The sequence below is a fragment of the Phyllostomus discolor genome, chromosome 8, assembly GCF_004126475.2.
Source record: "Phyllostomus discolor isolate MPI-MPIP mPhyDis1 chromosome 8, mPhyDis1.pri.v3, whole genome shotgun sequence".
Classification (NCBI taxonomy): Eukaryota; Metazoa; Chordata; class Mammalia; order Chiroptera; family Phyllostomidae; genus Phyllostomus; species Phyllostomus discolor.
In genome coordinates, this window is record NC_040910.2 from 109,938,964 (window position 1) to 109,951,313 (window position 12,350).

General features: G+C 65.1%; 1 protein-coding gene across 2 annotated transcripts in view; it reads left to right on the forward strand.

Moving 5' to 3' along the window:
• Window positions 1-3,311: 3,311 nt before the first annotated feature.
• TTYH2 (tweety family member 2) overlaps window positions 3,312-12,350 on the forward strand; it is a 31,557-nt gene continuing 22,518 nt past the window's right edge. Inside the window, exons 1-2 of one of the 2 annotated variants that reach the window (XM_028520188.2) lie at window positions 3,312-3,539; window positions 10,766-10,938. In XM_028520188.2, coding sequence (XP_028375989.1) covers window positions 3,411-3,539; window positions 10,766-10,938 — 302 coding nt within the window. In that variant the 5' untranslated portion in view covers window positions 3,312-3,410. The remainder of the gene's footprint in view (window positions 3,540-10,765; window positions 10,939-12,350) is intronic. The other variant, XM_036034083.1, reaches the window with a different exon arrangement.

The window sequence follows — 12,350 nt, forward strand, 5'->3', positions numbered from 1 at the left end:
CCACGAAGCCTGTTTCCGAGGTGTGCTGTAAGGGTTCAGGGGCGTAGCCTCAAAGGTTTAGAAGAGCTCTCGGCGCTAGCAAATCCGACGAAGACGGGGTAATGTCAGGATCGACCACTAGGTGGAGACATACTCCAACAAATGAGCCCCTGGCCGGGCCGGTCTGGAAAGGGTTTACTGGCTGCAGTTCACTCCCAAGTAGCGAAGCGCCTCAGGCCGCTGATTTTTCTGTTAAGAGTTTTAAAGGCGTAAGGTAGTTCTTGAATTGGGTCATGAGAGACGTGGGTTTGTTGCCACGGGTGCTCAGTGACTTGAGGGCCCCAGATGCAGAGGCACCTCCAGTGAGCTCAGTCTTCCCCTTTCAAAGTTCAGTTCCCAGGAGGGCGGGTGCACCGGCTGGGCATCCTTAATCCCCGCGGTCGCCCGGAGACCAGCCCCTGCTCCTAGGAGACAAACCCTCTGTGCATCCTTTCTGCCCCGGCTCTCCACCCCGGGCCTTGGAGCCACAGTCTGCCCTGGCGGCCGAGGCAGGTTCCAGAGACTGTGGTTAAGCTGGTTAGGGGTCCAGGTGGGTTTCTAAGCCCTCCGGCGGCCAGGTCCACTGCAGCCTTGCTGAGGTCAGCCCGTCAGCCTGGGGAGCTGGTTCTGGCGGCACCGCGCAGGCCACAGGAGCCGGTTTGGGGAGGGCAGGGGTGCTGGTCTCCCTTCAGCTCCCTAACAAGTCCTGCGAGGCCCCCGTTCAACCTCTGCGCCCTGGCTCCCCCGGTGAGGTCCCAGGCCCCCGGGGGAAGCTGCTGGAATGCTGCTGGAATGGGAGCACACCAGCCAGGCAAGTCCGGGCGTTCCCCTGTGCCCGGGGGGCTGCAGCGAGCGCCCTGAGAGCCAGCTTCTGCAGGTGTTGCCGTCTCCACGTGGTGTTCCGGCCTCCCCCTCCCCCACCCAGCCCTCCCTGGGGCCCAGGCGGTGCCCAGCACCACATTCAAGGTCAGTCCCAAGGGTGGGACTCCCTGCACTTGCCAGGACGCAGACCCCTCCCTGGCCCCTGGTCCTGTCCCTCCTAGAGGACTGACAATTCCCAGTTGTGACCCTAACCTTCCTAGAGGAATGCCCAGTCCTCGCAACCTGCCAGTCCCCTGGGAGGCTTGGCAGGGACCAGCAGATGTCGCTGTGTATTACTGTGGACAGAGAGGGAGAGGGTCAGTGTCCATGTCACCTGGCTGTCCTGGTGCCGGAGGTTCCCGGGACAGCGTGAGCTGCGGTGGCTCGGTCCTGCCTGTCGTCACTGCCCACGGAGGGCCCCACGGAATTGCTCCAAGTCCCTTTTCCTCTGCAGCCAGCAGCAGTGGCTTCAAAGACCGAAACCCTTACCAGGGCCTAGGGGGCCATGTGGGACCTGACTTGGGCAAGGCTACCTCGCAGCCTCTTTTTTCCTTAAAAAATAAAGGTATGTCTTTTATCTTTTTATAAAGGTATGTATTCTAAAGCAAGGCCTCTTGGGGGTATAATTCACAGTGACATGCCCCCTGCTCAGTGGGCCAGTCTCTGAATTTTGACAAGCACCCACAGGTGTGTGACCGCCACCGAGATCGAGAGTATGTGTGCGGCCCCCCGAAGTCCCGGCACACCCCGGCCCGGGCACACCTGTTCCCTGCAGCTTCCAGCCTCTCCTCGTCACTCCCCTGACTTTGGGGTCTGCCCTCGCCTGGTTCCCCTTCAGCCCCCCCCACCCCCCACCCACTGTGGTCCCTGATCTTGCAGGTACTGCCCCTCTGCGCAAGCCCCCTGAGTCCCCGCCCCTCCATCACCTTTCTGCTCGCACCGTGTCCCCTGCTCCCGGAAGCATCCCTGCCCCACCCCGCCCCCGCCACACCCCCTCTGTGACACCCTCACAGGGACCCTGTGTGGGACCAGAGGCAGCCCCCGCCTGTCAGGCTGTAGACCCCCCCCCAGACAGGGGCCTGTGTGTTGTACTCATTCCTGTTCCCCGGACACAGAGGGCGCTCCGTCAACATTTCTAGAAGGAAGGGGAGCCCCTATGAGAGAAGAGATGTTTCTGGCCATCTGGCCACGTGCGGGCACCAGCCTTGGGCATGCGTGGACGAGAGGTACCCCCCCTTCCGGCCCTGTTAAATTCTGGGAACTGAGACTCACACTGACAGCCAGGAGGAGAGGCCCGACACGGGACAGGACCCCCCTCTCCTGGCCCGGGGGTCTCTGGAAGCCCAGGGCTGCTGAGTGCTGTCCACGTGTGTTTGCGTCTGTGGGTGTTTGCAGACCCCCGCATCCACCTGGTCCCTGGAGCCAGGACCCTGGGAGTCTCTGCAGGGTCTCCTGTGTCACCGGTGTCTGCCCCTGTCACTACCGCCCCTTAGGCTGGCTGTCAGGGCGCGTGCCCCACCCCCTGGCGGCGCCTTAGGCTCCTCCAATCCCGTCTTCCCAGCCGCAGCGCCCCTGTGCCCCCTGCCCGAGCCTCCCCCTCCCGCCCTGGCTGCCTGCCCGGTGTTCCCCGGTCACACTGTGCTCCTTTCAGGGGCAGACCCTCGGCCTCTCCTGCTCAGACCTCTGCAGGCCCTCGGAGGGCGGAAGGGGAGCGCACCTGCGAGGCTTTACCGGGTCTGCGGCTGCCCGCAACCGTGTGTGTCGGCGGACCCTGCTCTGCTTCTGCTTTTCCCCAGAGCGCCCCTCGACTCGCTTGGCCGCCCCTGTGCGTGGGCTGTCGCCACCGCCCACCGCAGCGCGGCGCACCCTCTGGGCAGGGGCTTCCTTTGCTCTCGCGCACTGGTGGGACGAGGGGGGGGGGCGGGGGCGCGCAGTAAGCGGGGGCTGCGGACCTTCCACGCGCTCCCCCTCTGCTCGGGACAGCTCAAGGGGCCCTCCCTCCAGGAGGCCCTCCCTGCCTCGCCTGCCAGGGGGGATCACGAGGCTCTCCTCGGTCCCCGGTGCTCCCTAGGCGACAAGTACCGAGCGCTGCTCCTTCTCGTCTCCGTCTTTCAGTTTCCCGCGCTCTAAAAGCCCTGGAGGCCGCCAGGCTGGCCTCTCTCTCGCCGGGAGTGCTGGCTGCGCTCACCGACACTTTCTGTCCTTAATTAGATAATAAGTCATTAATGAGAAGCCCAGGGGCTTAGAGAGTGCTATGAAGAAACAGATTTTTTCTTTTTTCACTTCTCCCTCCCTTTTCTCTGGCAGGGCCAGGACGGATCCCAGACCACAAAAGGGTTCCTGGGCTGGCCGCCCTGCAGACCGCTGGCGCCCAGGGGGCGGGGCCAAGGCCGGGGCGGGCTGGGGGTCTGGGCGGGGCGAAGTCGGGGGCGGGGCGGAGCCTGGGGGCGGGGCGGAGCCTGGGGCCGGTTTGCTTCCTGGGCTGGTGGCTGCTTGGGCAGCGGCGCCGAGCGGGCTCTCGCGGCCGAGCCATGCCGGCCGCACGCGTGGAGTACATCGCGCCCTGGTGGGTGGTGTGGCTGCACAGCGTCCCGCACCTCGGCTTGCGCCTGCAGCGGGTGGACAGCACCTTCAATCCCCGCGATGAGAATTACCAGGAGGTGAGTCGCGCCGCCCCAGATCCGAGCCACCCCCTCCTCCTCCCCAGCCCACCACTCTCCGCTAGCCTCTCGGACCTCCCCCTCCACCGCAGCCGCTTCTCTTCACCCCGCTCCCCCTTTCCCCCAGGCCCCTCGGCCCTGGGCCCTCCCGTCTGGGAACCTCGTGGGCCCGGGAGTTGAGCCGGTGGCGATGGGAAAGGGCGCGCAGACTGCCTGCGGGGGGTGGGGCTGGGCCTCCAAGGGGAGGGCCTTAGTGCTTGTACCCTGGTATTTCCTGCACGGGCCCGGGGGGCCCGGGCGATCTCCTTCTCCTGCGGTTTCAAGGCGAGCGCTCTCTCTCCGGGGCTGGGAGATCCGGGAGAAGTTTGGTCAGAAGATAAGGGGAGTCTCCCAAGTTCGACCCCGCAGCACCCCACCTCCCCAGCCCAGGCCTGCAGCGCGAGAGCCGCTGCCGACTCGTTTCTTCCTGGGCCACAACTGGAAGGCAGCAGGGCTGGGGAAGGCGGAGGCGGTGACTTCCTTCTGGTCCCCTGAGAACCCACAGACACGTGTGGATGTTTTGGGGGAAGGATGGTGGCCTCGGGCCCGCCCCATCTCACCGGGTGGCACCCTCCCGCCCTCTCCACACACACCGCCCCCACAACCCCCCAACTACAAACACGCCTCCACCCTGAAAGTTCGCGGTCTTTGCTTCTTGGCCAGACACTGCCCTCCCCGCTGCTCCTTGCACTGCTGCCCTTTCCTCTGTGGACTCTGCACTCCGTGGGCGGGGTGGGGGGAGTGGGGTGCTCCCCAGACCTCTGGTCCCCAGCAGAGCTGCGGAATCTTCCGGCCTTCGCATGTCTGGCCTAACCCCACTGAGTCAGTTCTGTGCAGAATCAGAGAGTTAGGCCGGGCGGCCAGGGGCCAGGGGCGGGGCCTACTTGTTTAGAGCTTTGGGGCCCTTTCGGGACTTTGACCCTGGGGCGCCGGGCCTGCAGTGTCAGGTTCTCAGGCAGCGTTTCCCTGTGTGGGGCCGTTTGTTGGGCCAGCCGGAGGCTGAGCCTGCGGTCAGCTGTTCGCCTCTTCCTGCCAGGCCTTCCTCCTGCAGGGCTGGGGACCGCGATCCTGACCCGGAGGGTGGGCCTGCCGAGTTGACTGGGACTCTAATAATAACCCCTGTTGCCCCCAGGCCCGGGCGCGCCGGCTCTTCCAGAAGGAACAAGAATCATTCCTCTCCCAGCCTGCAGCTGGCAGATCCGCAGATCTGAGGGTTTGCTGGCAAAGCTCCCTCCTAATCCGTGCTTGCCCCTCCCACTCCCATGTTTGCCCCGCCCTCTCCCGGAGCCTGGCGGGTGAAAGTCGTGTGCCTGAGAAGGCTGCTTGCCTGTGGGGACAGGGACAAGGACGGCCCTGGGGAATCTTCCCTCCCCCTCCCTGCACTTGCAGGAAGAGAGGCGATGAGATTTCGGAGACAGCTGGGTTGCAGCGTTTGCGCCCGTCCCAAACCCTGTGCCCCAGGTCGCCTGCTCTTGCGCCCAGGGTCTCCCTCCCGTCGTAGTTTCCCCACCCGTCTCCACTGGAGGAAATCTGAACTCCTCACTGGGTCAGCTGGCTCGCCCCCGAGGCTCCCAGAGGCAGCACCTGTCTGGCCGCCAGCTGTGGCTGGCACGGCCTGAGCCTGCTCCATCCCCCTTGGTTCCATGGAGAGGTGTGGCATCCGAGCCGGAAGGACCCACTCACAGCCCTGCCGCTGTCTTCCCGGGATCTGGAGCCTGGCACACTGCTAGGCACCAAGAGACCAGAGGGCATTGCCTTCCCCTGGGCCACTGCCCCTGGGCAGCCAGACGCCCAGCCCCACCCCACGCTCCTTGTCCGACTCAGGCCTCCTGAGGACACGGAATGGGGGATGAGTCGCTGGGCTGGGCCCATCCGGGCGGGGCTGGGCAGTCTGGCTCTGGGTGTTATTTAAGGTGGCTCCTATTTTGGTAAGTTCCCCTGTTGTCTGCCCTGGACATCCCCTTTGTCCATCCCCTTTGAGTGGCAGCCACAGCCAGTCGGGCAGCAGGCCGGTGAGCAGCGCGGGCTGGGCGCTGCTGCTCTTGGTCACCTCGGCGCTCAGCAGACTGGGCTGGAAACAAGCTCTGTGTCGGGTGTGGGCAGTGTGCTGACCCAGGGAGCCGGGGCCTGGGGCTGCGCCACCTGGCTTTCCGGGTTGGAGTCCCAGTTTCCTCACCTCCTGCGTGACCAGGGCAGGTGTCTGCACCTCTCTGAGCCTGTCCTCCCTCACCTGCGAACATGTGGCAAGGTGTCCCGTGTGCCATGCGTAGCACCTGCAGGGTCCCGTAGCACAGAGTAGGACCAGTGATATGAACCGTTACTCGGACTGGCGTTGAGTTTCGGCAACGTGTTCGAGTACGTGCCCCACCGCGGGTGCAGGGGGAAGACGTCTGCAGGCACCGACCAGAGGAGACTGGGAAACGGCTCGCACACCTGAGCGGTGCCGGCTGGCAGTGTGCCGGGTGTGTGTGTGTGTGTGTGTGGACGCAGGCGGGGGCAGGCCTGGAGCAGATCGCGGGAAGGAGGTGAGGAGCAGGCCGCCTGGAAAACGGACTGTCCTGAGCCACCCCAGTTCCCAAACTTCCCGGAGGAAGCAGGGGCCCCCACCCCCCAACTCTCTGGGGTCTTGGGGAGCTGTGGAAGGCTCCTGGTAGTGTGTCCTTCTTCCACCCCTCCGCCCCAGTGGACTGGACCCCACGTCCTCGCTCAGGTGCTGGGGAGGTGGCACTGGAGTCAGCAGAGCCAGGTCAGCCAAGCAGGGTGGAGGAGGGGGCTCCGGCCCCGCAGGACCCCCGGCGTCATGCTGCCCAACCTGGCTGCGTGTCCAGAGGGGAAGCGGCCGGAACTCCTAGCCTGAGTCTCCTCCCCTTCAATGGGCGGGAAGGAGCAGAGACGGAGTTGAGAGAGAACCCGATAAGCTAGTGGGTGTAACGCGTGTGGCCAGGGCCTGGAACCCCGTCGACTGCCACGGGTACTGCTGGCCAGGTGTGTCTGCTGGGCAGAGGCGAGGGCAGCAGAAGGGGCCCCCAGCACTGCCTCCGGCCTTGTCTCCTGGAACTAGCCACTTCACCTCCCCCCTTCAGTTGCCGCCGCCGCCCTCCCCTCCCCCACCCCACAGGGAGACCAGACACTAGGCAGCCAGTGTGCCCGAGATGTGCCGGTGGGTCAGTGGGCCCCAGACGGCTGTGCAAATGCGCGCCGTCGCTCTGTCACTGAGCAGGAGCCGCCCGTGTGCCTCCGGCCGCCCTCCCGGTCAGCGGCCCGGCCGTTCTTCTGGGGCATGCGTGAAGAAGCAGACGTGTTTTTCACTGTTCATATTTAGGCATGTATGTTCATGTCTTGACTTGGGTGGTTCTGTTTGTAGTCTCCCCAGAGGGTGCCAAGTGTGTGTCCCCAAGCCATGGGAGGGGACAGAGTGGGGCCTGGACCCAGAGCTACAGGCTCCCCTCCCCCACTACCTGCCTCCCCGCCTTGGGGGCAGGTCTCGGGAGGAAAGGCCAGGCAGGGGCCCCCCAGAAGGATCTGAGAGGAGCCTGGGATGAGGAAGCCCCATCCATCCCGTCTGAACATTGAGTCATGGTCATCAGACAATCACGCTGCACCCTCCCCCACCCCCAGCCCCCAGAGGGGAGGGGAGGGGAGGGGGACAGGCTGGTGCTTAACCCTTCCAATCTGGGACCTCCAGCTCCCCTCCCCCGACCTCACCCCTGGGCTGGCTCACTCTGTCTCCTGGTAGGGTAGAGGGGCTCAGGTGGTTGCCCCTCCCCCACTGTGCGCAGCAGCCCCTTGGGGTCCAGGTCTAGCCTCAGCCTTCCCAGAATGCACCTCGGCCCCTGCTGCCCCTGCTTGGGTCCCCGGTTCCCGCTCCGGGTTTCTCGTGGCAAAGCGACAGACTGGAGCTAACCCAAGTCACTCGGACGAGGAGAGACGCTGGGGGCTGAGCCCTGGCGCGGGGCTGTGGGCGCCGTGCGAGGTGCTGGGTGGGGTGGTCAGCTGTCCTTCCCAGGCTCTGGCCGAGCAGAGCTCCTGGCTCCCTCCACACGGGGCTCCTCCCTCCTCCGTCCGCCCCTTACGCCTTGCGTACGGGGACTGGCAGTGTTAATTAGAAGCAGGAACATAATTGCCTGTTCGAGGACGTCAGGGGACACCGAGGTGGCTGCGGAGAGGGTTCCGTGGTTAACCGTCCCCCGCCCCTCCCCTCCTTCCTCCTCCCGTCTTCCCTCCCCACCTGCTGCTTTCCCAGCCCCCTCTGCTCTGGCCCATCCTAGCCCCACCCCCAGGACCAGGGAGAACCCCAGAGGTGAACTGTTTACAACGCCCTCCGAGTCTGGATTCCCCACGGCTGCGCTGCATTGTCTGTGACCTCAGTGGGGCCAGCTGTCCGGCCCGGAGAGGCCCCGTCAGCCACCCACCCCACTGGGTTCCTGGGAGGTCAGGAGGCCCGGGTGGACGGTGAGAATGGGCAATGAGGGGGCCAGGAAATGGGGGAGCCAGCGCAGGGACCGATGGTGGGGGGCCAGGGGCTGCGCTTGGAGAGAAGAAAACGGCACAGCCCACAGGTCGCACGTCTTGGGGGCCCTACCATACAGGGTGGGGACGTGTGGTAGAGGCGGTGGCCTTTCCTGTTTGGGGCAGACTGGGGGGCCGGGGCAGAAGTCTGGGTGCTAACCAGCCTCTAATCCATACACAAGGCTTGTCTGGGTTCAGGTCACTTGTTTCCCCCACTAGGGGTAACTTACAGGAAAGTGAACAGGGGTGTGGGGGGGAGTGAGTGTGGGATGCACTCCAACCAGAGTCTATTTCTGGGCCCCAAGAGGCCCATTCCCGCGGGCTCCCCCCCAGTCGGTGAGCCCCAAAGGTAGCTACTGTTCAGACTCTGCCCCCACGGATGCACTTCTCTGACTTGGCGGTTTACATGAATTGAAGTGTGCCGTCCCTGCTGTTCTGTTTCCTCCAACGTGGCGTCTGGGGTCATCCACGTGGTCGGGGGTAGCCACGCATCGTGTTCCACACCGCGGCTGTAGCACACGCTCTGTATCCCTGCCCTCGCTGTGGGCACCCGGGGCGAGTCCGGTGTTTGACGTGGCCTCTGTATTCGGCTGCTGTGGACTTTCATGTGCGTCTCCCCTGGGGGGGGGGGGGTGAGCCCTCCCTTCTGTGAGGTGCACATGCAGGAGAGGGGCTGCTGGGTGCAGCGTGGGGCGAGCACGCGGCCCACTGGTCTGCCAAGTGTTCAGGGATCCCCGGGCTTTGGCTGCAGGGCCTCAGAGCCCTGCCCTTCCGCCCACTCCCCGGTGAGGCCGGCAGGGTACCGGTCCCCGCTGAGCCTGTCTGAAGAAACGGCTGAGCCATGTGGGAAAGGGTGAGAAAGTCTGGTGACACCGATCAGTGCCTCCCGGACTTGAATGGGGGACAAGTCTCCTGGGGCGTCTCCAGACGCTGGGCCCCGATTCGCTGGGTCTACGGCGGGACCTGAGAGCCCATATCACTCCCCAGACCCTGCACTCCAGACGGCGGCGGCAGTGCCGGCCAGTGCGCTGCACTCCGAGTAGTGAGGTTCTAAACCGCCCCTGTGCTTGGCCCCTTGACCTCGGTCAGACTGAGGCTGCAGGGACTCCCCAGAATGCCGTGGGCTGGGGGCAGGAAGCGGGCCGCTCCTCCACCTTGTCCCGTAGGGCAGGGACCCATCCCCTGCCTCACTGTGAGGACTTCCAGCCGGTGACACGGGCAGGTCCACTAGGCCTAGTCCCCCCTCGGCCTGCAGGGGGACTGAGCATCCACGCTGGGGAGTCGGGCAGGCGAGTTCTTGCTCACACCTGTGACATCTGTCCCAGGCGAAGGTGGAAGCCACACTTCAAGTCACATTGACCTCCCCGCTCCCAAATGAGCCACCTCCTCCGTCTTCTTCTGGGATGTCCCCACCAGGATGGTTGTTGGTGCCTGAGGCTCAGAAGCCTGTCGGTCCAGGTGACCAGCAGAGCAGGTCGGGTCAGGGATCCAGGAAGGGTGGGTGGACCCAGCAGGCGGCCTCACCACTGAAAACCGCCCCGAGCACCGGGGCTGCAGCCACCAGCCTCCAGTTCCCAGGCGGGTCGGGTCTCGGTGGTGCGTGTCTTCTGTCTGTTTGCTGCATCAGGCTTGCCTCCCCTGAAGCTCCGAAAGGCCCCCACCTGCCCCCCACTCTGCTGACTGCCCCCACCAGCGGGGCGGCTCCCTGAAACAGGCTGCCCACCCCTGACAGCCCAGACTGGAGCACCGGGGGCCCTGGGCCGGAACCCGCTGGGGGGCCTGTGGGAAGCCGGGTGAGGTTCTCACCGCAGGAGCCTGACTCCCAGCCAGGTCCAGCCCTGGCCGGCGGCCACCAGTCCTGGTGCCATCTGGTGCCCATCTGGCTGGACACAAGATTGGAGGGCACAGCGTGGGGCCCAGGCCCCCCGACAGACAGCCACTTTCTACAGGCCCCTGAGGTCCTCCATGGGCCTGAGGCCACACCTCCCCCGCTACAGAATTTGGGGCGCTGCCGCTGCCACTGGCCCGTGGGGGTTGCAGTCCTGTTCAGATGTGGTGAGAGGGACTCCATAGGTGTGTGTGCTGACGTCTCCCCGCCCCCTAGCTTAGCGCTGGCTTCTCCTTTCTCTGGATGGACCCTGACACCTGGGACAAGGCCCCCGAGAAGCAGACCCGCCAGGCCGCCCCTCCCTGGCCCTGGCCCAGGTCCCACTGGGCCTCTGAGCTCACCAGGTGGCCTCGATGCCCCGGTCCGTAGGGATGGCCCTCTCCTGTCTGCTTCCCTCTGCCACACCTGTCACCTGCAGCCCTCGCTCCCAGCAGACGCCTCCTGCCTGGGGCGCCCATCCGGCGGGCCTAGTCCATGTCTCCGTCCGGGTGTGTCAGCCGCAGCCCCCGCGGCCGCCCTTCAGCTGTTCCTCGTCCCTCATCTCCTGCCCGGCTCACCACAGCCTGCCCGTTCGTCGTTCTCGGGGCCTCCCCAGGCCCCGCCGCCCGAGTGCCTGGCGCTGTGCTCAGAGCAGGAGCTTGGGTCAGGAGGGAGGACGGCAGACACCCCACGCGCCCCGCTCCTACACCCATCGCCCCCAGGGGGCTCCGGGCCTGAGGACTGGACCCTTCCCCCCACCCCACCCCCACTCCGTGGGAGCAGCGCTGACCCCGGTCCTCTGCCTCTGCAGTCGCTGCTGTTCCTGGGGCTGGTGGCCGCCGTCTGCCTGGGCCTCAACCTCGTCTTCCTCACGGCCTACCTGGTCTGCGTGTGCTGCTGCCGGCAGGACGGCGCCGTGCAGACCAAGCTGCGCAGGTCTTGCTGCGTCACCTGGTCGGCCGTGGTGGCCGGGCTCGTGTGCTGGTGAGTATCCCTCCGCGCCGGACCTAACGCACGCGGCTCGCGGTTCTCCGTGTGCAGGAGGCGAGGCGGACCCAGTGGGTGGGAAGCCCACCTGACCCCCTGCGTCTTGCCCACACTTAGCCCATGACCGCGACGCCCCTTCCTCACCCTCCACCACCAGCTCTCCCCACAACCCCCAAACGGCTGGTCTGTGGCTTTCTGGCCCCGTTCTCCTGACTGAGCTCAGGGACCTCCATCAGAAAGCCTGTCCCTAGGGTGAGCGCTGTCCCTTTTACTGCCAGGCAACAGGAATTAGATGCCTGGATGGGCGATGGGGACCTTGCTAGTTGCCTACCCCCTGCCCGGGTGTGAGCCTGTCCAGTCCGGCAGCCCCACAGGTAGCTCCCTGCTCAGTGTGTTGAGTGTCACGGCCGAACAGCTCTGCCATCTGGGTCCCTGTCCCCTCCCAGCTGCTGCCTTGAGTCTGTGAGGTCAGAGGAAGTCCGACCCTGGCCCAGACCTGTTCCACCTTCCGGCTGGACCGACAGGGCTCACTTACTGCCATCGGCAGGGCCTTCTTCGCTTCGGGTGAGGAAGCGTGGACCTCTAACTCCAGGCGAGAAGTCCACACACACTCTGGCCCTGCTGTGACTCGGGGCATTTTTCTCACTTCTATATCTACAGTGGTTTCTTCCAAAAGCCTCAGGTCTCCGCCCGGAGACCTGCTGGGGGTGGTCACCCTCCAGGGGTAGAGTCCCTTACAGCTTTAGCATCTGTTTCATGCAAGACCCCGTGGCGGGAGCCACTGCAGGAGGACAGAAGGGGACACCGTGAAGGATGCTCTGCGTCCCAGGAGGCCCACCTGCCACTGCAGCTCCCTCTGTTAGGGCACGTTCCCTGTCACATCCTGCCTGCAGCATCTCAGGGATTGCGAAGCGCTGAGCATATCCCCAGGGCAGGACGCCAGGCCAAGTGAGACAAGCAACTGGGGCCCGAATCAGAGATGTGGAGGCAGGAGCCCTAGCCCAGCTCTGGGGTCTGAAGGCCGGATGGGTCCCTGCAGACAGCAGCTCCTTCGGCGGCACCACGGCACCGGGCTGCCTGCTCCTGGGGCTCAGCGCACCCAGGTGGGCGGGAGGGGCGGGGCGTGAGACGGACAACAGGAGGAAGTGCTGGCATGCAGGGAGCCCTCTCGTGTGAGCTCAGTTGGGTTTTTAAGATTTTATTTATTGGTTTTAGAGAGAGGAGAAGGAGAGGGAGAGAAACATCCATCTGTCAGCCCCAAACGGGGACCCAGCCTGCAACCCAGGCATGTGCCCTGACTGGGAATCGAACTGGCGACCTTTCGGTTCACAGGCCAGCACTCAACCTGCTGAGCCACACCAGTCCGGTCTGACTCAGACTTTTTTAAAAAGCATGACAAAGGACAGAAG